General features: G+C 36.7%; 1 protein-coding gene across 1 annotated transcript in view; it reads left to right on the top strand.

Moving 5' to 3' along the window:
* Positions 1 to 25,826, top strand: part of LOC131051274 (DExH-box ATP-dependent RNA helicase DExH1) — a 108,981-nt gene that overhangs the window by 60,535 nt on the left and 22,620 nt on the right. Inside the window, exons 9-10 of the mRNA XM_057985706.2 lie at positions 16,154 to 16,246; positions 19,162 to 19,376. Of these exons, the coding sequence (XP_057841689.1) occupies positions 16,154 to 16,246; positions 19,162 to 19,376 (308 nt within the window). The remainder of the gene's footprint in view (positions 1 to 16,153; positions 16,247 to 19,161; positions 19,377 to 25,826) is intronic.

The raw sequence follows: 25,826 nt of genomic DNA, 5'->3' as shown, positions 1-25,826 counted from the left end.
CTACGCCACTCTGGTATAAATGTCATCATGCCCTAAATGGTGGAACAACTCATCCTGATCCCAAAGAAGTAGAGCACTGATCATGATGATGCTAGGATCCCAAATCATTTTGTCACCCATGCTGAAAGCAAGGAGATAAATGCATCTCACCATAAGATCATCATTAACTTAACTCTTTGCCTATAGTCTTAGTGGGACTACTAAGACTGTTCAGATTTGCTACAAAAAACTCTTCAACTTTGATGCTCAATGGAAACTCTTGAAAATGGAGTTTCTCCTCACACCCTTGGCTGGTCTCTCACAGCTGCAGATGTGCAAAACAACGTTGGTTTTCGTCTCCAAAGTCCTCAAACCCTTGTTAAATTTGTGCCCTAGTTCAGTAATCAGATTTGTAACATTGAATTATTTGTTGTCATTTAGTAAACCATAATCAAGTAAATTCAAGAATGAACCAAGAAAGCAAGAGACAAACACAAATACCCTGGGAAAACCTCCAAGGAGGAAAAACCCAGCATTAAAGACCCACAGGTCAGATTATGTATTCAATCTTAATTGCACAAATACAATACTTAGTTTGCTTCTCCAGATCTGATCCCTTTTGTATATCAGATCTGCCTTTCTAAATACTTCAAGTCTGCACCAAAATGCCTTATATCCTCTTGGACAAGTTCGCACAATCCTCTTTAGTAATTTCGCACCTTTAGTTGCAGAGCTAGTTCGCTGATTACATGAGAGATAAAGTGATTAATTGTGTTTGCAATTTACCTTTATTTATATGAGTCTTTAACCCATATATCCTAGGTCGGCCTTAATCCTTTTTTGGTGCCAATTTACTTTATTGAAGCATGGTGCTTTTAGTGTGGTGTGGAGGATGGGGCCGAACTTGTTTTGGGGGCACGCTACCCCTTTAACATAGGACCCAGTCCTATATGGGTTCGGATGTTGCCTTAAGGCAATCCGAACCCATCTTACCTAGTTATAAACAACACTCCCTCGTAACTAGGGAAGAAGAGAATACATAATCTGAACCTTTAGAGTTCCATCTAGCACATAAGCATAGAATGGATCTAGCACACAAGCATAGGATTACATCTTCCATCTAGCACACAAGCATAGGATGGTTCTAGCACACAAGCATAGAAAGTGTAATACACAAGTGGGTCTTTACATAATTACAATTTTCCATCTAGCACACAAGCATAGATTGGATACTTTTCATTCTTGCACACAAGCAAAGAATGTTCAAAGCGCAACAGATAGAGTCACTGAGATTGGAGCTCCCTCTCAATTAGGGTTTCATTTTCCACAATACCAAGTCTGTCTCTGAAGTATTCGAACTTCACTCTGGATAATGGTTTGGTAAGGATATCTGCAACCTATTCATCTGTGCTAATATACTTTAGTTGAATGGTGCCTCTTTGCACCATATCCCGAATGAAGTGATAGTGCGTTTCCACATGTTTGGACCGGTCATGGAACACAAGATTTCTTGACATCTTTATACAACTTTGATTATCACAATGAATGGTGGTAGGACCACTAGCTTGACCAAATAATCCAACAAGGAGTTTGCGAAGCCACACTGCTTCTCTGGATGCAACAGATGTTGCAATGTACTCAGCTTCTGCAGTGCTTAATGCTACCGAAGATTGCTTTCTACATGCCCAAGAGATCACTGCAGAGCCCAATTTGAAGCAGATCCCCGAAGTACTTTTCCTGTCCTTGACACTTCCTGCTCAATCTGAATCTGAATAGCCTTCCAAGAAGATTGAGGTATTAAGTGAATACTTCAGCCCATAACCAATAGTGCCACACAGGTATCTTAGAATGCGCTTGGCAGCCACCATGTGAACAAGTTTAGGCAAGCTCATGAACTGACTGAGGGCATTCACAACATAACAGATATCTGGCCTAGTATTGACTAGATACATCAAGGATCCAATCAACTGCCTGTACTCAGATGGATCTGCAAAATCAGAGTTAGCTGCAGAAACACTTAACTTCTTTAAGTTAGATTCTATAGGAGTATGCATGGGTTTACAATCCATCATTCTAAATCTTTTCAGAATATCAATAGTATATTTTCCTTGACTTAGAAAAATTTCATTGGATTTTTGCCATACTTCTAACCCTAGGAAGTAATGCATTAGTCCTAAATCCTTCATTTCAAATTCTGAGGCTAATTCTTTTTTACATCTTATGATTAATTTATTTTCACCAGTGAGAAATAAATCATCCACATACAAAACCAAAATAATCATATCATCATTATAAATCTTTAAGTAAATGTTAGCATCAACATCATTCTTAAGAAATCCTAAGCTTAGTAAGTACTTATCAATTCTTTCATACCAACCATGAGGAGCCTGTTTGAGCCCATATAAGGCTTTCTTCAACTTGCAAACATGAGAATCTCTTTTATGGATTACATAACCTTCTGGTTGCTCAATATAGACTTCCTCCTCAATGACAACATTGAGCAAGGCTGTCTTAACGTCCATTTGATGCAGCTCCCAACCTTTGGCTGCAGCAATAGCTATTATAGATCTAATAGAAGTATATCTAGCAACAGGAGCAAAAGTTTCTTCATAATCTATTCCTTCCTTCTGAGAAAAACCATTAGCTACAAACCTAGCTTTGTATTTTTCAATACTACCATCAGCATTATGCTTAATTTTAAACAACCATTTAGAAGAAACAACAGACTTACCTTTGGGTCTGGGTACAATGTCCCAGCCATCATTCTTGATGATAGACCCATACTCTTCATCCATGGCTGATTTTCGAGCATGATGGGACATAGCTTCTTCGACACTGTGAGGTTCAGACTCAATGATATTACACATCACAGAAATGTAGTTGGCGTGATTTTGGAATCTCTTGCTATCTCTAAAGGTTCCTCTGGGAGCAGCAAATCCTTCAGCATCTTGAATCGTGTTTCTAACCCAAAGTGGTCTCTTCTTGCAGACCACAATATCCTGAGGTATATCGGTAGAGTCCATGGGTTCTGCTGGGTCATTTTGAACTTCCTGATCGGGAAGGTCAGTGGACTCCTTCTGTATCTCAGGGTTAGCATCAACTATTGAATCTTGATTTTCAATCACCATATCATTATTGTCAGATAATGAACCTTTAGATCTTTTGAAAGCAATATCTTCTTCAAAGGTTACATCTCTACTTACCTCAACATACCTTTGACCTGAAATGTAGATCCTGAAGGCTTTGGAAGATTCACTGTATCACACTAAGATGCCTTTCTTTCCAGAGGGATCCAACTTGGTTCGTTTTTCTTTAGGCACATGAACATACACCGGGCTCCCGAATATCCTTAGGTGACTGATGTCAGGTTTGATTCCTGTAAAGGCTTCTTCAGGAGTTACATCCTTTAGAGCACGATGAGGACATCTATTCTAAATGTAAACTACTGTTTTGGATGCTTCCGCCCATAGAAAAGGTTGCAAGTCTTGATCATGAATCATGGCTCTTGCAGCTTCAACAATGGTCTTGTTCTTTCTTTCAGCAACTCCATTTTGCTGAGGATTGTAGGGAACACAAAACTCCCTCTTAATTCCTGCCTTAACACAAAAATCATAGAAACTACCTGAGGTGTACTCAGCTCCATTGTCAGACCTTAAACATTTAATTCGATTTCCTGTAGTGTTTTCAACTAAGGCTTTGAATTCTTTAAATCTGTTTAGGACTTCTTCGGACTCTTTAGATTTAAGAAAGTAAATCCATGTTTTCCTAGAGAAATCATCTATGAAGATAACATAATAAAGGAAGCCGCTAGGAGATGCTATAGACATAGGACCACATAAATCTGAATGAATAAGTTCTAACTTTTCTTTAGCCCTACTATCGCTTTTATGAAAAGGGTTCTTTACATTCTTACCCATTGCACAACCTTTACAAGCATCATCATGAGATAAACTAAGTTTAGGCATGCCTTTAACAGTTTTACCGAGAGTGGGTAGAGCTTGAAAGTGTAGATGTCCAAGTCTTCTATGCCATAACTCGCATGATTTAGGGGCCTCATGGATGAGAGCTTGAATTGGACTAGCTGCAAGCTTATATAAACTATCACATCTATTTCCAATAACACGAGCAGTTTTGAAATTAGATTTCTTCGACCAAGCAAGTACTTTCCCTTCAGAAAATGCTATTTGCAAACCCTTATCTTCTAAGGCAGAAATGGAAATAAGATTTCTTTTAATACCAGGTACAAAAAGGATATCACAGATTTGTAAGGAAATACCAGAATCTAGTTTTAAAGAGGTAGTACCAGAACCTTTTACCGAGTATCGAGCATCATCACCGATTACCACATGAAGGTTGGTGTCTTTTTCAATCAGATCTGAAAGATGCTCACGAAAACCTGAGATGTGTCTGGAGGCATCACTGTCAATTATCCAAGTATTACTGTCCGTAGGAACATTGTTGGATAGAGCAGAGATAAGAAGATAATCCTCACTTTGTTCGGCAACTTCATTTAAATTGACTTCCCTTTCCTTGGGATCATTCTGACAATCTTTGGCATAGTGACCATACTTATCACATCTGAAGCAATGAATGTGAGAGGAATCTCTTGACTTCTTCCTTGGATCATAGGAGGAGGATCTAAAATCTTTGCTTCTCTTTTCTTTATTCCAATGTCCACCTTTCCTAGATTTAGCTAAGAGAACATGATTATCATCTTTGTGAGAGTTCTTGAGTTTTCCTCTTACCTCAATTCGAGATTCCTCTTCAATGCAATCAGATTGAAGACGCTCAAAGTTGGGACGATCGACTCTTCCACCAATGCTACGAATGAATGGTTCCTATTCATCAGGTAGACCATTTAATGCAATCATAACAAGATCTTTATCCGAAATTTGGCAATCAAGAGTACTTAGCTTGTCCTTTAGTTCATTGATCTTCATGAAGTAGGCTATGATTGAGTCTTCTTCTTTCATTTTCATGTGAAGAAGCTGCTGCCTTAGAGCAAGAGCCCTACTGAGGTTGTTGACTTCATACATCCCTTCCAAGTGTTTGATCATTTCCCTAGCAGACGCAAATTTTGATATGACAGTGACAAGATGATTCTTGACGGATTCAATTATGATCTTCCTAGCCTTGAGGGAGTCTTTCTTGAACTGCTTCAGCTCTTCAGCATCTTCTGGAGGGGACAGCCTTTCTTCTTCTACGAATTTCAGCAGATCATTCTCTTCAAGGATCAGTAGAATACGAACTTTCCAAGCAGCAAAATCAAGGGCTCCATCAAGTCTATCTTCAGCCCCCAACCCTGACATTTTAATCTGAAAACAAACAGCAACTATATGCAACAAATGATTTACTAAAATCTGAAGTTAGTGACACCTTAGCTCTGATACCATGTTAAATTTGTGCCCTTGTTCAATAATCAGATTTGTAACATTTAATTATTTGTTGTCATTTAGTAAACCATAATCAAGTAAATTCAAGAATGAACCAAGAAAGCAAGAGACAAACACAAATACCCTGGGAAAACCTCCAAGGAGGAAAAACCCAGCATTAAAGACCCACAGGTCAGATTATGTATTCAATCTTAATTGCACAAATACAATACTTAGCTTGCTTCTCCAGATTTGATCCCTTTTGTATATCAGATCTACCTTTCTAAATACTTCAAGTCTGCACCAAAATGCCTTATATCCACTTGGACAAGTTTGCACAATCCTCTTTAGTAATTTCACACCTTTAGTTGCAGAGCTAGTTCGCTGATTGCATGAGAGATAAAGTGATTAATTGTGTTTGCGATTTACCTTTATTTATATGAGTCTTTAACCCATATATCCTAGGTCGGCCTTAATCCTTTTTTGGCGCCAATTTACTTTATTGAGGCGTGGTGCTTTTAGTGTGGCGTGGAGGATGGCCGGACTTGTCTTGGGGGCACGCTACCCCTTTAAGGTAGGACCCAGTCCTATATGGGTTTGGATGTTGCCTTAAGGCAATCCGAACCCATCTTACCTAGTTATAAACAACAACCCTAAGGTTGATAAGCTCCACAAGGTGCCTGAAACTACTGAAAACATGAATGATCCTAGGGTCCCAAATTATTTTCAAGAAGAATCCACAATGCTGTCGCTGCACCACTCTGGTATAAATATCATCTTGCCCTGAATGGTTGAACAACTCATCTTGATCCCAAAGAAGTAGAGCATTGATCATGATGATGCTAGGATCCCAAATCATTCTGTCACCCATGCCAACAGCAAGGAGATAAATGTATCTCACCATAAGATCATCATTAACTCTCTGCCTGTAAACTCTTTGGGACTACTGAGACTGTTCAGATTTGCTACAAAAAACTCATCAAGAAGAATCCACCATGCTGTCGCTGCGCCATGCTGTCAACTTGATATGAATTGCAAATGGTGAAACAACTCATGGGTAGCTCCTATAAACTGCAAATGTCCCACCTCTTGGGTTGATTTTCGCCATGCTCCTATCAACTGATGAGAATAAGGTTGGATATCAATTAATTTTTTTATGAATATATTCTTATCAAATACCACTGTAGTGTCCCACCCCCAGTGGAACACTAGAAAATGCTCTGTAGCTCCCTGCTTGTTTATTTTAGATTAAAAATACTATATTTCTTTTGATGGTGGTCTTTCAAAACCAGACAGAAGTTGCAGAAGATGTGTTTTTTAAAGAGTTTGCAATGTTTTTGAAGAAACAAATATGAACTCGTACAAATATTGCATATATCTAGTACTAAATAAAATGATGATATTTTGTAACTATGAAAGAACTTTCAGATTTAATTTAAAGTCAGAATATTACAATATCCCTGTAGCTTAGTACTTCAAATGACTTTTCAAGTCTATTTAGGCATACCCGATTTGCTATCTTTGAAACTTGAGGCTGGATGAATTAGAAAGGACTTTCCCAAGTCTGATTTATAAGCAGTCAGCCAACCAAGTCACTCAGAAAATCTGATTTGCAGTAGCTTTAAACAAGTCATTTCCTTTCCAAGATAGCTCAGCAGCTGGGTCTGATTCCTTGATGGTGCTTACAACTATTCCCTCTTTGGACAACCTCTAGGGGTTTATTTTGGTTCCAAAATAGCTCAAGGAGAGTACAGCCTGTCAAGCAAACTGCACACTCAGAATTTCACCTTAAAGCTTTTCAAAACTCTGCTTCAAACTGATGTAAACTGTCCTAAACTGTTGGTGATGGATTTGACTTGTGTAGACCACTCAAAATCTGAAACTAAGTGATCATCTTTGTTTACAAACCAAGCCAAGAGGGGTCAGCCTATCACACAAGTTTCTCTCTGAGCAAATATGTCAAAAATGCTCCAGACCCTATCAAATTGATGTAATCTTCAACCAATTTGTTGGTATGAGTAAGACTTGTTATCCTAATTTTGAAAACACTAAGTAATGCCTCTCCTTAGCTTCAAACAAGCCAAGAAAGGGGTCAGCCACATTAGCATAAAGGCAGGTCACTCAGAAATTATGTTAAAGCTGCTCCAAACCCCTTCCAAAATCTGATACAAATACCTTCAAACTGCTAGAAATGGAGTTTCATACAAAGCCCAATATGGAAATGCATCGAAAGACTCTTGTTCACTTCCAACAAGCCAAATAGGGAGTGGCTAAACAAGCAAGCTCCTCTTTCAGATTTCTATCAGCAAATACCTCTTCCAAAACTAGTTTCTTTGTAGCCCAATTGAGATCCCTGAAGTAGAATCCCCTTGCACACTCTTGGCTGGTCTCTCACAACTGCAAGCGTGTAAGATCAATGGAGGTTTCCATCTCCAAGGTCTTCAAAACCCTAAGGTTGATAAGAACCACAAGGAGGCAGAAATAATTATCAGCAAAAACATGAATAAGAAATGAGTCTCTAATGACCTTTCAAAACCTCTCCTAAAGCTGCCTAATTAGGGTTGAAACCCTAACACCTCAATCAAATTTAATGAATTTAATAAAAGTTAATCCTCATAACAATTCTCCCACTTAGGACGTACACTTTATCATATATGTTTTCTCCACTTATACCAACCTTTTATCTCTCTCCTCCCCATTCACTCTCTCACTAGGAATAGGTACATAGGAAAGGTTAAACTTAATATTATAAATATGTTTTAAGTGACCCAAGGAGAGATTATGAAATTCTATGCATCAACTTTAATATCTCTTTTAATTTTTTTTTCTTTCCTCATGGATACTGAAAATAAATTGAATGAATGATTGAATAATCAGATAATGTATTCAACAATATACAAGCGTATATATAGAGATTACAAGATGACGTTCTAAATTAAAAACAAGTCGTTTAAAGTGAACTACCAAAAAGCTAAATGCTAAATAAAGCTTAAAAGCTAATTAACTAAAAAGAAAAAGCTAAATGCTAAATAAAGCTTAAAAGCAAATTAACTAAAAATCTAAATGACCATTAAACAAGGAACTAAATATAGGTGACTAAAATATAATTAAATATTCTAATACCCTCCCTTAATGGTCATTCTATCTACTAACTACCCTACAAAAGACACTGTAGGTCTTTTGATCACAAACGAAAAGAACACTCTGCTGCGGTGGAGACCCTCCCTAGATCTAAAAAGTGTTAATGACCAAGAATACTAGAATCCATCCAACCTGACGTTGGGTAACCAAACTGAAACCTGAAACCATGATTTTGAGGAAAAATCGACAAACCCTCCAAAACTGAAGATACAAATCATCAAGGTTGCACGGGTACGGGGGTACTTGGAGACTTTGGAGATTGGTGCTGGTACTGGTACGACTATTTTTTCAAAATAGGAGAAGTGGGTACTTGGAGACGCCAATTTCTTTTAAATATAATTTAATAATTTATAGAAATTCTAAAAATATAATGGCATTGAACATTAAATATAATATAATAATTTAATAATGGTTGTTGCAACGTTTTAAGAAATCCTTGTGACTTGCATTTGTTTTGAGCATTGTTTTTCTTCCATTTGTACTACATTTTGATTATTTTGTTGTCCTTGTTTTTTTTTTAACATTTTAAGGTTTCCTTTTTTTTTGTTTGGCTTGGAGACGGTGGGAGACGTTAGCGGGAAGTCTCCTCTCTATGGAGATGTTTCCAACCAAGTTTCGGTGCGGGATACGCGTCCGAGTCTCCGGTACTCGTACCCAGGGTCTGGGTACTTGTACCCATGCAACCTTGCAAATCATCATTTTTTGTGGGAAAAAATGGTAAAAACCTTTAAAACGATTTTTGTGGAAAAAATCGAACAAAACCTTGAAACTTCGCATGGCAAGACCCAAAACACCACATGGTAAGACACCAAACATCACGCGGTAAAACATCAGACATCATGCAAGAAAACATCAGACAACATCACGTGGTAAAATACCAGACATCACATGGTAAAACAACAAACCTCACGCAGTAAAATAGCAAACATCACGTGGTAAAACAACACTCCCTAATTTTTGAGGAAAAATCAAGCAAAACCCTCCCATGATTTTTTTGTGGAGAAAAATAAAAAAACCCATGCAAGCTTTGCAGATGACAGATAATAATTTTTAAGGAAAAAATTCTAAACCCTGTGAACAATTTTTGAGGGAAAAAAATGTGAAAACCCTGGGACCTGTAGGACGAGGTCTGGCCTAAATCAATCTGATCAAGGCAACGATATTCAGATATCGTGAACATGCATTGTTTCCAGGTGTTGTGGCAGTTGTTGAACTTTTGACTGTGTTCCAACATGATGTTGGTCAAAGATGCCATCACGAAAATGGAAGTTGAACAAGATCAACCTAGTGAAAGGATGAGACAGAAGAATCTGATTCAAAAATCAGAATAGAAGCAACTGCACAAAAAATCTGAAACCCTGGAGGAGAATTCTGGCACAAATTCCAAGGCACGAATTTCAAGGTTTGGAAGAAACCCAGAAATTAAAAAATTTCTGCAAACTTAAAGCAGTATAAACGGTGCCCAGAAAACACCAAAATTCCCGACGTCCACAGAATTAGCAGAAATTGCGGACTGTTTTTAAATTCCAAGGCAAATTCGCTGGCACAAAATTTGAGGCACAGAAAACGAGGCACCCAGAAAAATATGAGACCAACCTAGAAAAGCTCTCGAAAAACCCACCAAGAATTTGAAATCAGAATGCAGATCCGACAGCTCAAAAATCGAGGCACGGAAAATGATGCACCCGAAAAATCTAACGACGACCCAGTTGAGGTCTCGAAAAACCCACCAAGAATTTGCTGTTGGTTGTAATTAGGGCCAGCGGATTCCTATTGCCTTAGGCAACATTGGAATCCGCCCCCCTTCATATAGGGCTAGGCCCATCACCACTCGGCACTTAAGGTTGCTCGCCACACACTCAAATAAAAACGCCTCCTTGATAGGGCCGACCCCATCAAGGTAAATTAAAAGGAAAGCAATAAAATGGTTTAAAGGATAAAGGAGGCCGACATGATTAGGGATCTATATGTCACCTATAAATGCATCACTTTCCTCTCATTTAAATCAATCAAGTTTTATGTTGACAAAACAATCTTTGGTGAAAAGCGAAATTTATACTTATGCAAGATCAAAGTCTTCCACATAGTAAGCAGCGAACTTTCATATAGTGGCAGCGAACTTCATAAGGGTTGCATTAGCAAACAGCGAACCTCCTCACATGTTGTAGCAGACCCAAACAGGAGGGTGCGAACTTCATTAGCAAACAGCGAACCTCCTCACATGTTGTAGCAGACCCAAATAGGAGGGTGCGAACTTGATCAAACAGCAGCAGACTTTACATTGAAGGCAGCGAACTCCCTTAGGGACAGCAGATCATCATCCAACATTGAAGGCAGCGAACTCCCTTAGGGACAGCAGATCATCATCCAACATTGAAGACTCCATTAAAGGGCTGTAATCAGACTGTAACCTAATTATTCCTCCCTCATGGTGGCTGTAAAACCAGATAAGTGTGTAATTTCCTGTTGAATTCTAAATCATAAATCAGATCTGAGGATCCTTTGGCTGGGTTTTTCCTCCTAGGAGGTTTTCCCAGGGTAATTGTGCATTGTCTCTAGCATTTCATTTCCTTTATTATGCTTAAAGTCTGAAAACAATAAATTAATTAATCTAAATCTAATTTTCTGAGTTTTATTCAATCTGAAAGTACTAAAATTAACATTTGCAACCAGAAAAAAATTTCGACTTGAACTGAAGGGTCAAAACCCTAGTCGAAAATTGCATAAATCCTAGGAAAATTTTCAATTTGCAAAAAAAAAACCTCCAGGTTCATGAATTGCTGCCCAGCACAAAGAAATTCGCCCACAAACCAGAAACCCTCGAAACCCTCAAAAAGCCTTCAAAAAAGCAAAATCGTTATTTTTATAAAAAACAATTTAAAAAAAACTGGAAAATATTCCAGAAAGAAGGCCATGAATTTTTATTAAAAAAATTGCCAAACTTTAAAGAATCCCATCGACCTGCATTGATACCATGAAAAATAAATTGAATGAATGATTCAATAATCGGATAATGTATTCAACAATATACAAGCGTATATATAGAGATTACAAGACGACGTTCTAAATTAAGAACAAGTCGTTTAAAGTGAACTACCAAAAAGCTAAACGCTAAATAAAGCTTAAAAGCTAATTAACTAAAAAGAAAAAGCTAAATGCTAAATAAAGCTTAAAAGCTAATTAACTAAAAAGCTAAATGACCATTAAACAAGGAACTAAATATAGGTGACTAAAATATAATTAAATATTCTAATAGATACCTGGCAAGGAAGCACCTCACTCTCTCTCTAGACTCGTGTATGCCTTTGAAGGAGATATTCTAGGTTTTAATGCAGTTTTAGATTAGCAACTTGGAGTTAACAATACTGTCGATTGATTCCACCCATGTTTACTCTAAAGTGCCCTTTGAAATAGGAGAAAATCACTAGTCTAGTGCCCTCTACCCGTCCTTATCAGTCTACGAGGACTTCGTTAATAGACTGATCTTGATTTGTTGACTCTGGCTAAGAAGGGGACATTAGATATCAATATCAACAAGAAATATAAATCATAAATTTTGTCTACAACTAAAGCTCGATAAAGTTTGTTGCTGTTGCAAAAGTGGATGGTATAGTTGCAATATCCTCAACAAAAGCCTCTTTATAGTGATAGGATCAAGTTGTGTATACGAGGAACACACCCTTGATGGCTTATTGACCTCACTTTTTGCCTCCTCATATGCTGCCACATTTGCTTCCCATTTAGTTGCCTCCTTCTCCAAGTTAGCTAAATCATCATCAATTAACAATGGATCCACATCGACATCCCCAAGTTTTTCAACCCATTTTGAATATGGATCAATGTCATCAAAGGTCAAGTGCTTCATGTGTACTATACCCTTGTACCTTATTTTTATGCAATTGGAGGTTATACCACACATAGACAAGGTCAGTTAAGTGCTTGTGAGTCAATCTATTGTGCTTCTTTGTGTGAATGCCTCAAAAACACTCTCGTTGCACTCATAACTGATGCACTATGGCTAATATAACATTTAGATGACAACATAATATTCCCACTACAAATTTGCACATATAATGTTGAATTTTTCCACTTTCAGATTAACAGTAAGTTCAGAATTCAGAAATTAATATCTACTTTCAGATTGTTTGCAGTTAGTTAAGTAGTTACAGATTAGTAATAAACAATAAGTAGGCAAAATGAACAACCATAAGACAAAACACCATTACCCTGAGAAAACCTCCTAGGAGGAAAAACCCAGCCAGAATAGATCCTTAGATCTGATTATGAATTATTCACAAATAGGCAGATTACACACTTATCTGTTAGGCTGATAAGGATGAACAACAGCAAGATCCAGATGTCTAGGTCAGTACACAAACAACCCTAGATCTTCCTTTCATACTTGCATCTGCACTGCACCGTCTATGTACTGACCAGCCCACACCAAGGTGCACACCAATCTGCCCTACATACTTGCATCTGCACTCTCTGTATACTAATTTGCACACCATCCTTTGTACTAAGGTCTGCACTTCTTCACACTTGGGAAGCTCCAAGTGCACACACAGTTCGCACCTTTAGAAGGATAATCTCGCACCCTCTTATGAGCAGAGATATTTCACATTATACTTGTATGGTAAACTTGCCCTAGTGACTGAAGTTAATTACTCAGCAACAAGTATACTTCACCTACTAGCAGCAGATGTATTTCACCTTCAATCAGATTTCGCACCAAAATTGCAAAGGTAGTTCACATATGTGTTGATATAAAAATGAATAATGAAAGCATACAAATGAATCCTTATTTATATGTGGAAGGGGAACTAATATTGGGTCGGCCCAATATTAGTTTTGGCGCCAACCTCTTTCTTTTTATTATTTTCTTTTCCCACACTTCATGTTGCTGATATAGGGTCGGCCCTATAGGAGTGTGCACACGTTAAGTTTATGTGTTTGGCGTGTTGATGGAGAGAAGGGCCCAGCCCTATTTAGACTTTGAATGCACACGTTTCCTTATGATTGCCTAACGTGTTGAAGGTATGGACCCAGCCCCATTAGAATCCGATTACAATATTATTTTACTCCCTAAGTTAAAAATAAACAACATATAACATTTGCCATTCATAACTTAGTAAGGATTTTTGTAAACTTAAAATTTAAAATAAATAGTAAATTAAAAATTAAATACATTTATTTACTTGGCTATAGAGTGGCTCTCCTACGAATGCAAAAAATTGAAGAAAATTATGCCCCTTCCACCTTATAACTTTGTACCTAGGTCCATCTACAACTTAAGGTTATCTCAAATAGGCAAACCCTGCTAAAAGCATTGAATTATGACAGAACCGTAAAAAATCCTTGAGAAGGAGCAAGGCTATAGGGATCAAGAGATAGAAGAGCGGGAAATTGTGGAACAAGCACCCAATAGTTTTGTTAGCCCAACAGAGGTGGAGGTGGACAATATTGAAATCAAGGAGATTGGTTTCTCGGAAATAAATACAATTTGTGAATTCCTTGGAATTACTAAATAATTTGGCATAAGTGAACTAGAGCCTGGATCAAACACATATATGGATTCAAAGAAGCAAGCTCCCTTACATGAGTTATTAGAGGCAGGAGAATGTGAGGACTGAGAGAATGACATCTTATTCAGATGTGTAGAGCAAAAGGGTGATGAGACAAGCAATCACATGGAGATGAAAAAGCTTGGAATCCACTAAATTCCATCATCCAAAACTAAACTGGGAAATGGGAAGCATTGGATTGGTGGCTTGTAGACTCCACAGCAAACAACGTTAGCATTGAATCAACCCCATTCCATTATTGAAGAAAATGTGATGTTTAATGGTAGATACTCTCATTTAATTGAAAATTTATTGAATTGAAGTTAGAGCATCACCAACTTTTTTAATGATTTACATCAGATATCAAGATTCTTTGTAAGTGATGCAAAATAATTGTTTATTTTGGAACATTGAATTTTATAAGACTTTTTCAAAGTGAACTTGAAATTCACACTAACCGAAAAGTGAAGTATGCTGCGTTCTCTTTTAGGGCAAAGTGAGTTGATAATGTTGATTATATAGCTTCAGTCGGAATCCAATAAGGCCAACTATGCAGATCAAATGTGTAAGTGGCCTATCGGCCTTACACATTTGATTGTATCAATCAATCTGCATTCACCCCTAATATTATTATTAAATCCGATTATATATTATCGGGGTTTCTATGATTAAATTTGCCTTAACCGAAACTTACTATTATCGGGTATGTTATTTATCGGGTTGATTATTATCATTATTGGGTTTGTGTTAGTGATCGGTATTAATCATTATTATCGGGTTTCTATGAATCGGTTTGTATAACCGATTGAAAAACGTCTTATGTTATGAAGGGTCATAATCTCTAGAAGGATGCCATTCGAATTCAATATATTATTATACGTCTCTCCCTCACTTGGGGATGAGCGAATAACACACAAGCATCCGTGAATATATAGATCGTGAGAAATTGATATACTGCAGTCCGTGAACATTACGGATCGTGGCATATAGATATATATTGCAGATTGTTACCTTCAGCATATTGTGGAAGATAGATATTCAGTAAATTTAGAATCACGCATACAACATATCGTGAATTATACACTCAGTGAACTCAGAATTACACACACAGCAAATTAGAAGGATTCAATTGATATTATCTATTGATATCAGATTGTGATCAAGGTATAAACAAAAATTAAAATTACGTACTATTCAAATCTGATTGATATTTAACAGATAGTGTCCTTATAATCTTCTCTGTTTGCAAACTCATATATTTTCAATGTTCCTAATGACATTTCATGCAAAATTTGACGAAGGATTGACATTACTAATTACTTTGGGGTTTGTTCCTTGCTCTTGTCTATTATTCTCATTAATGTGCCAAATTTAGATTGCAAAGCAGTGTTACCATGTCATTTTTGTGTTGCCAGTGAAGCGAATGAAGCTTTGAATGTCACTTTGGACCCATTTATACACACAATAGTCTAATAGTATAACTGTCCTTTGAGCTGAATTTCTGCTGATGACATTTCTTCTTGAGGAAGCTCATTACTTATTGTCCTTTTGCATTATGTTAAGGCTTATTTGACTAGTTTGCACTTGTATTTCTTTGATTCTCCTCTCCGATATTTCCCAAGTATTAAGCAGTTTATGAAGTTAATGCTAACTTGGGGTTTTCTTTCAATGCATAATCTCATATATTTCCACTGGGAATTATTTCAAGTTAAGAACTTAAGATCTAGATTTATACCTTTTGATTTGCTGTAATTCCATCACTATGTACTTATGCCAACAATTATCGCATGCATATTTTAAATCTATTCTGGATTAGATTATTGGTAAAGTATAGCAAAAGCTATATTACAAGTTTATTTGCCCTGTTTGCTAGAAATTATTGGAAAACAGTTGTCTCGTACAACCTTATTGTATATTAATTTTTATGTTTCTTTCATTAAATGAGTGTGAATTCTGATTGTGATTATGATGTAAGGCATCTCCATGACTATGTTTTCATTCACGCCCCTAGATATGATGTATTTTGAATGTTATATCCTGTTTGAAATTGTGAAATTTCTGAAGATGTCTATAGAAAATTATACTTTTTCTGTGCAGGAACTTGATATTGATTATGAGTTCAGACAATATAATGCACGCACAAAGGAATCTCTTTATGCTTGGGATGGAAGCAAACTTGATCTGGGCCTGGTATGCAATATATAAGACATTTAATGATAGCTTGTTTGATGTTTGAATTGCGTTGTATTTTGATACCATTTTTCTGAAGCTTCTAATTATTTGATCTTGCGTGTCTCCCTGAATTTTTTCTCCAATATTGTTCTTTGTTTTCTGCTATTCCAAATAGTCCTCTTGAAACTTTGCTTCCATGCATAGTCTATAGTTATCATCCTATATATTTTTCCAGTTTGTCTTCATCTTATTGATCATTAAACTGACACTTAAACAAGAAGTTTTCAATTGTTCTCTCCTTTTCACTTTTATAATTTATATGACGTGTCTACTCCACTGAGCACTCATACTTGGTGTAAGCACCCAGATTTACCCCTTCAAAATATTGGACTTTCCACATCCCTCCTCTCTATAAAGTTTAAAATCATTCATAGGATTTACAATGTACCAGGTGGCTGGCACTACCTTGCAATGAGTGCAAGGATGTGTCATGCAAAATAGCAAGTGAACAAAGACATTTGATGCCTGAGATCAAGCAATGACAAGAGTCATTAGTTTTTGCATATGTTCTAGGACAAGTTATTTATGACATGATATAAGAGTGGTAAAACGTGAATTTTTATCAAGAGAAATGAAAATAAAACTATCCAAATTTGGATTAGTTAAACTGTGCAGTCCACATTGTTAGTTGACACTACAAATAACTGAGAATTGTAGCTATAGATTAAAGCATTTGGTCGGTACTTCAGGGAATCCTATAATACTATCAATTAAAACTTAACATATATAAGAATGAACTTTTGAATTTTGGCACCTTTGGTAATGTCCTCTTTTCAAAATTGGATTATAGTTATAATAATGAATTAAAATATTAAAAAATAAAAAATAAAATATAAAATTAAAGTTTAATTTTGTCAAAAGTCAAGGGGCATATGAAGAATCAAGACTATTTAAGGAAAAAGATATGTAAGACACACCAATTAATGAGAAGTGAGGACCATAAGAACAATACCATCTTTTATTATCTGATCATTACTCCTTTGGAACATGGAACTGCAGTTCATTTAATCTGAGGACAAAATCCCTCATGGCAGGAATAGAAAAACGGAAACCTACAATTTCTCAAGAGTGATTTCATGCAGAAATCACTTTTGTGCCAAGTTGACTGATTGTCTAGTAGACATCATTAAAATTTTGAGTTAATAAATAGCATTTTCTTTTTATTAGTAAATCTGATTGCTATCTTTAGAAGAGATATGTAATTGTGCAAATTTAATTAATTATCAGAAATACCATTTGAAAAAAGTATAGTTTCTGGTGTATACAGTATTGGATAGAAATTAGAAATTAAACTTGATTGGATATTATAAAAATTTCCATCTAGCATTTTAAAAATTCAAATGGGACATTACATCTTTAGAAAGGTAAAAGCCATGAATTTGACATATACACCTTCTGCGGTGTTAATAAACTCTATTGTTTTCCTTTAAATATTGTTTTGGCAAACACCGTGAAGAGCACTTTGAATTGGTTTTGCATATCATTGCACATTGAATCATAAATTCTTTAGAACCACTGAAACTGAAACCAACAAATGTTAACAAGAATATGATGATGGTCTACTTGGTGGAAGCAACACATTTTTTATTGTTTATATGATTTGGTTGGTGGGAAAACAAAGGTTTTGTATGGTTCATGTGGTCAAAGACAAAATTTTATGGACAATTATTTGTGCCAAACATTGAAATTTAATATAAAGGAATGCTAGGATCCATGACCAAAGTTTGTCTAGGTAATTTCACATAGAGAGATTCCAAGAAAGCCTTAAGTTTATTAGATTAATCAAGGAAAACGAAATTCATGTATAAAAGGTGGTAGATGACAAACCCTAAATAGCTTGGAATTGTTATGTTTGCTGCTCCTGCCCAGAATATAGGAACAAACCTGCATTTTTAGTGCAGATATAACTGGGTTAAAATGGACAATTCTGAAAATTAATCTTGAAGACAAACTCTAAAACAATCGCAAAGCAATTATGTATTGCAATGCAATAATGAGTATTTTCAATTATCAAGTTTCTTTACATTAAAATATACTGAAATTTATAAGCTGGAAATAATCACTGAATGGCGGCTCAACAAAGTGAAGTAGATATAACTCCATTTATAGAATAAGAAGATAGCGAAGTGTGAACCATCTGTGTAGATTCAGTGCATGGAAAGCTTGATAAGTTTGTCTGTGTACAATGGACGGATCTGTTTATTGCATGACTAAATAGTAAAAGGTCAAATCCTCATCTATTCCATGTCTTACACCATAGATACCTCAGATAGTAAGGAAAACCTGGTGGAAAGCCCTTAAAATCTCATGGTAAGATTGCATAATTGCTAATGAAAAATTCAGATAAACCAGGTTTGCCAATTTACAATCAACAAAAGGATCAGCACAGAAAGTTAGAATTGAAATCTAATATGACCATATAGGTCAATGCAACAATAATTTTACAAGGATGCATGATGGGAATAGGATAAGGCTTATAATAAAATGAAGACAAAAAATGAGAAAAATATAGTGACAAATGACAAAAATCAAACTTGATGTAAAAATTTATGTATTATGACATTCATGTTAGGTACTCCTTTGCCATAACTTCAGACTAACACTTTTCTTCAATCATTGCATTTTCAGATGCACGTGTCTCTTGAGTTTTTCCCATGCTTGTTTCTTTTTGTCCTCAACAATTAGTTCTGAGAGAGTGTTGTGATTGTGTAGTTCTTAGACCAACATGCATAGAGGTCAGGTTATCACTAATTACTGAATATTTTTCCAAGCAGTTCATATACCACATATTTCATGCAGCTCACACATTGCTGGTACATTTATCAACTTGACTAATGTATTGATGAGTTATATTGACTGTCTGCCTCTTTCAGGTTGAAGCTTCTATAGAATACATCTGTCGCCACGAAGGAGAGGGGGCCATTCTTGTATTTCTCACAGGGTGGGATGAAATTAGTAAATTGCTGGAGAAGCTTAAGGGAAACATACTTCTGGGAGATCCCGAAAAATATTTGTTGTTGCCATTACATGGTTCCATGTCTACAGAATATCAGCGAGAGATATTTCAAAAACCACCTAATGGCATGAGGTGAAACTGTGAAACTATATATCTTCTCTGTAGCTGTTTTAAATATTTTGATGCTTTGGATTAAGATTTTATTTTCACTTGCATTTTGATAATAAATATTAAAAACAGTACAGGATGTATGGAGATATAGGATGTTTTGCCTTATTATAATTTGTAACTCTAGAAACAAATTTGCCAGTTCAGGTTCAGTGGTCATTTTTTGTTTCCCAAGTTAAGTACAGCTGGGTTCAACTGTACTAAAGTCCGGGGGATGATTTGTCCTATTGGGTCCTTGGACAGAACCATTGTCAAGTTTGGAGATTGCTAGTGTCTTGTGTGTAAGGGCCCCAAGCTTTACAACCATCTCGTTTAACACCATCAGAAACTAACCACCGCTTATTTTACCACCAATCTTATAGATAGTCCATCTAAATAATCCACTTCCCTGCTTTTACTTATAGATTGTTCATAAGAATACTGGCTGGATTGTGAACTGAATACTGGACTGATTTATACTCAGAAGGTTGGATCACCTCCCCAGGATGAATGGTCAGTGCATTAATGCTCTCCCCCTTTAGTTGAGGAGTCTGACAAAAGGAGGACAAAGGGGAAAATCATTTATGCACATTTCTATTCATCCTGCGGAGGTGATCAACCTTCCTGAACATCAGTTAGCTCAATATATAGTGCACAGCCTAGCAAATATTTTTGTGATCAACCTATGAGTGAAAGTGGGGGGTGGGGGGTTGTATTATTTAGGTGGTCTATCTATAAGATTGGTGGTAAATGAGTTGGTGATGAGAAGCGGACAACAACCCTTATAAAGCTTTGGGTACTAACACTTACGACATAAGTGATCCCCAACTTGACCTACCTTCTATCTAGATACTGAATAGGATAAAGTGTTCCCCAAACTATAGTACAAACTACAACCAAACCTAGTTGTCCTTTAAACCAAGAAACAAAAATCGACAAAGCACCAAATCTGAGCTGGCAACTTAGTTTGTAGGATTACAAACTTCATAGATCAATTTTAAGAATATTGGCTTGATTATGGATTGAATACTAGATTGTTTGATGTTCAAGGGGGTGGATCACCTCCTCGGGATGGAGGATCAAGTACATAAATGCTCTCCTCTTTTTGTCAAAAGTCTTGATCTTTCATTGATATATATTATGTGTGTCTATCCATATATGTGTGTTGTGTGTGGCATATTGCTCTATCGACAACTCAATATGCTTGCCTACAAGCCCAAAATGTTCAACCATAGTTGGCCAGCCAAGGGTTTTGCAGACTTGGATTTGTTAACCAGGATTATTTTATACATAACATCCTTTAAGTAATGTCAATCTTTGAGGCTACCCTTTGTTGTTGATATAAATAAACAGTTAGATTTCACTAGAATACCCAACTTTCTAATCCCATACCAATTGAGATTAGAAACCAATTAACCCAATTTCCTAGGAATGAGTTAACACCAGGTCGCATGCATCTCCATGCTTTCATGAATATAATGAAAGATTATGAGGTGGTCGTGAAGCGATGATGCAATTTAATGTCCGCACTTTGAAATATAATTTAATAATAAATAATAATAATAAAATTAAAATACAAATAGAATAAAAATAAAATAAAAATAAAAATATAAAAGAATATAATTAAGTTAATGAATGGTCAAAAGACATGAAATAAAAATTATTAACTCCCTCAAACATGAGATATAAAAGGGAGAAGAGAACCTCATTTGAGAGGGGGAGGAGAGAAAAAGGAAGAAGGGAGCATTTTAAATCATGGACAGATTAATGGAAGAAGAAAAGGAATAGAAGTAGATAAGGAAGTGGCTGCACTCTTTCAAAAGGGTGCTAATTTTGAAAGGGTGTGTCTCTTGCCAAAAGGCATACATGATGAAGAGGTGTGACCTCTCCCTGGCATTGAGAGATAAAGGGAAGAAGGTTCATTTGAGGAAGGGATCCAAGGGAGATCAGTTTGGAGGATAATATATTATTCTCAAAGGCAGCAATGAAAAGTGGTGACTCCTTTCTTATGAAAGGTGGTACCTCAATCCCTACGAAAGGCGGTGACTCTTTCACCAGTAAAGTATAAAGAAAAGATCATTCAACTTAGAGCATAGGGAAGAACAAGAGAACAGATCAAAATATGCAGGATCTATCGTGTCCCATAATTGGTAAAAGATGTCGCTAACTCCAATTTGCTATATGAAACTCTATGCACTAATAGAATACCATCTGCCATGATTGGCCATGAGATTAAGAAATATAGATCATAGGGGAAGATAAATGAAGGATGGTGAGGGGAACAACTATGAGAATCCTCACTAGGTATGCCACCTCGTGCTAGTGACTGAATTGCCGCTTGAGGCCAAGAAGGATTGGATATCCGCTCTTGAGCCTAGGGTAGAGGAACATTCATGCTCCCTAACATACTATTTATCTTAGCTTCCCTATGGTTGAGATCCATCATTAAAATATGCCTATCTTATAATCAAGTTAATGTTCCAAAACCCTAGTAACGAGATCTATGTTTTGCTTACCATTTCTAACAAAAACTTGTTTAATTATGTTTACAATGATTATCTAACATGTTTGTAGGACCTCAATTTGGGTGATCGAAGTTGGTATGTAACCCTATTCCATCTCCTACTTCCTTGGAAATTTAGTTTTAGGGCAAATCTAGTGCATTTAATAAAAAGGGACATTACATGCAAGGGATTGATATATTAGCTTCTGGGACCGCACTATTCATCCTAGGAAGAACTTGAAACTATTTTCATTTATCAGTTGGTGATGATATTGATTTGAATATATTGTGTTCAAATAAAAAATGATGGGTCTATTTGTGTATATAACACTAGATTTGTAGAGCCATTAAGGGAAATCTGTTAGAATTTGAGGCTTAATGAGCTAGTGTATCTGTCCTTTTATTGTGGAGCATTTCATCCACAATTGATCTTTTTCCAAAAGACACGAATGAAGATGCTGAAAATCAAATTTTAGCATGTAATGATCCATGGTTGTCGTGTGAGGTGTGCCAAATGCATTATATAGAGTGTGTTGTCATAAAGGAAATTTCACAAAAAGAAGATGAAGCTGCAAGTGAGGTTGATTTTAGAAGAAGTTGTTAATGAACATGATAATGGTTACACGACAAATAACAATGAATATGATATGATGAAGAGACAATGTGAGGACCTGTATTCTTTACACAAACTTCTTCAAATTCGAGAATTGATGCTAATGTTCTCAATGATGCTTTAGGTTACATGGGTAATTCAAGTGTGTGTGTGTGTGTGGGTCGGTGGATGCATGCATGTATGGATGTATGTATCTAATCATAATTTGCACAAAAAATATAATATTGAATACAAAATTTTGATGATAATTGATAATTGTAAGGATTGGCCATGAAGGTAGCCACCCAAAATCTAGAGGCCCAATGGAAAGCACACTAACTACAAAGAATAAATGTGACAAGTTTAAATTGTATTCTTATCAATGATGCAATAGAAAATGTATTAGACAAATGTACATAGGAGACCCTTTGGTTATATAGCCAAGGTGGAGTGAATGGGATAATGACAAATGTCATTATCTCACGACATGATAACACTACAAAAGGTGGATCACCCACCAAAAGTGGAAAAGTACAACCACTATAAGTAGATATCATAAAGTAATAACATGATAAGTCCACCGAAAGAGGAAATGTTCCAACTACTCCTATATAATTCCATAAGTAAGCTGAAGTGTAATTAGGACCTAGGTGAGAAATAAACAAGGTAAAATACTTTAATTATACCAACACCCCCCCTTAAGTGCAACTTAGGGAGAATGTATAGAAGAGATAACAATGCAAGATGGGTCCCAACTACTAAGCCATGTTAGGTATCCATGTACAAATGCAGTGCTATCTCTCACAACTGAGGAAGGAAGAAAACCTAGTGGGTAAAAACTCCCCCCCAAAAGATATATGACAATACAAAAGAACTCTCAAAGAAGAATGAGAAGGACAAAACCCCATTTGAAGGAAAAGTGCCCCCCATAAGCGAGAAGAAGAGAGACCAAGTAGCCCCCCTTCAATGTAGAATGTGCACCAATGGTAGCCAGTTTCTTCCCCTTAGGAAGAAACAAACCAATGGTGTTTGAATGAAGTATCCCCAATCCTGAAAGGAAGATGTAGGATGAAAACTCAAGATGTATAGAGTCTCTGATAGTTGCTCAAGTGTCCCCATGTCGATGCTGAAAGTTGCCCCTTCCAAATCAGGTGTGCTAGGCTACACTACTGAAAAAGACAATCCAGGATCTAGTGAAGATGAATGCAGAGGATGATTCAAAGACTCAAGTGTCTCATCTAAAGATAAAAAGACCTCCAAATGTTGTACATAAGTATCCACAATCACATCAAACTCGGAAGAATGATCATAGAGAATGGACAAGAGGGTCAAAGTGCTCCCTCAGAACAACTGAAGAAGCATCATCTCCATCAAAGAGAAGTTGAATATCATCAATGATGTCTCCCAAATCTGCAATGTAGGACTCCACAAACAAACTTGCAATGTCTGTCAAGTAATCATGCCAAGGAATTGTAGATTGAAGACAATGTATATCTTGCTGCATTGAATCATAAGAAGCCAAAATTATAGCAACACAAGCATCATCAGGAGCCACAGTAAATGTGATGTCAATAGGAGGAGACGAAATGCAAGGCTCAAGAATTGAATCACATGTGAGAACACCCAAGTTCAAGTAACCAAAGTTCTCCTTGATATTGGAATCCACAATAGAAGTGTGATCATCATCGGAAGAATCAAAGTCATCAATAGGAACAAAATCTGAAAAGGAGTACAAACGAGATGCATGATCCACCACCCTGTTGTGACGTATTCACACATCGCCCCATTGCAAATGGGGACCCCTGCTTTTTTGCTTTCTGGGGTTTGTTTTTTGGGTTTCTAGGGTTTTGTCTGTTAGCCTTTGCTTTTCGAGTGTCGCCAGGGGGATCACTAGGATGGCAGGTTCTGCTTGAGCCGAGGTGAGTCTTTGGGGCCCCAAAATTAGGGTTTCTTTGAAAGTCTTCCTTAGGGCTTGATCTTCAAATGCCCTGAAATTTGGCTAAGTCTTGAATGACCTGATCCTGAAATTTGGCTGTCTGGAATGTCCTGATCCTGAAATTTGATTGTCTGGAAAACTGAACTATCCTCCAAAAACTAGATTTTGCAATATAACCCCTGGAGGTCCAAAACCACTCTCAAACATCCTGACAGTATATATGGAATATAACACTTATACTTAAATGTTATATTCCATAAAATGATCTTGACGGAGAGACCAAAATGTCAAATTTCGCTCCTGACCCTTCCAAAGGGTCCAGAGCGAAATTCTCCATAAGACATTCTACTCTGACCAAAACCTAGAACTAATGCATTCCTTGGCTTGAATGAAGGTAAAAACGCTTGTTTGAATGAGGAAATGTGAAAATGAAGTCAAGATTTGAGCCCAAGGATGATTTTCGCTCCTGACCCTTCCAAAGGGTCCAGAGCGAAATTCATTTTTCTCCACTTTGCTCTTTTGACATGACCAAGTTTGTTGACTTCTGGGGCGTGATGGGAAGGTTTTGATGCACATTTGTCTTTGAGAGGAGATTTGAGGTGACAAAATGATGGAAATTAGCCTAAAGTAGGAATTTCATTCCTGACCCTTCCAAAGGGTCTAGAGCGAAATTCTTGAAAACCTCATTTTCTCCCTTGTTTAGACCAACGTTCTAGTTTTGAGGTGATGGGATATGAAAATGTGAAGGATTTTGGCCAAGATTAGGAATTTCGCTCCTGACCCTTCCAAAGGGTCCAGAGCGAAATTCTTGAAAACACTCATTTTTCTTTTAGCCAAAGTGAGGACCAAGGTGGAAATGAAAGGAAAGTAGTCTATGTTTGCCTCCCAAGGAAGATTAGAGTTTGAAAAATCAAGAATCAAGGTCAAAACATGATTTTCGCTCCTGACCCTTCCAAAGGGTCCAGAGCGAAAATCCTTATATCTCTTGTTTTCTTCCTTGTTTTGGCTAGGCGTTGGCATGATGAAGGAGGAATTAGTATGTTCTTGCCTTGAGAGGGAGTGGGATGCTTTAGAAAATCAAGTTTTTGCCTAGGAGATGAATTTCGCTCCCGACCCTTCCAAAGGGTCCAGAGCGAAATTCATTATATACTTCATTTGCTCCCTTGTTTTAGCTTGAAACCTTGCTCCTTAGATGAATAATGATCTATGTTTGCTCCCAAATGAGATTGAAAGTTTGAAAATTGAACAAACAAGCCCAAATCATGATTTTCGCTCCTGGCCCTTCCAAAGGGTCCAGAGCGAAAATCTTCTTAGACCTCATTCCCTTCCTTGTTGATTTGCCAGGTATCTTGAAAGGAAGAATGGACATGTTTGGCCTTTGGAAATGTTTGAAAGCATTGAAAA

The sequence above is a fragment of the Cryptomeria japonica genome, chromosome 9 (genome assembly GCF_030272615.1).
Source record: "Cryptomeria japonica chromosome 9, Sugi_1.0, whole genome shotgun sequence".
Taxonomy (NCBI): Eukaryota; Viridiplantae; Streptophyta; class Pinopsida; order Cupressales; family Cupressaceae; genus Cryptomeria; species Cryptomeria japonica.
Note: the sequence above shows the minus strand (reverse complement) of the source record. Positions and strands in the feature narration are given on the sequence as shown.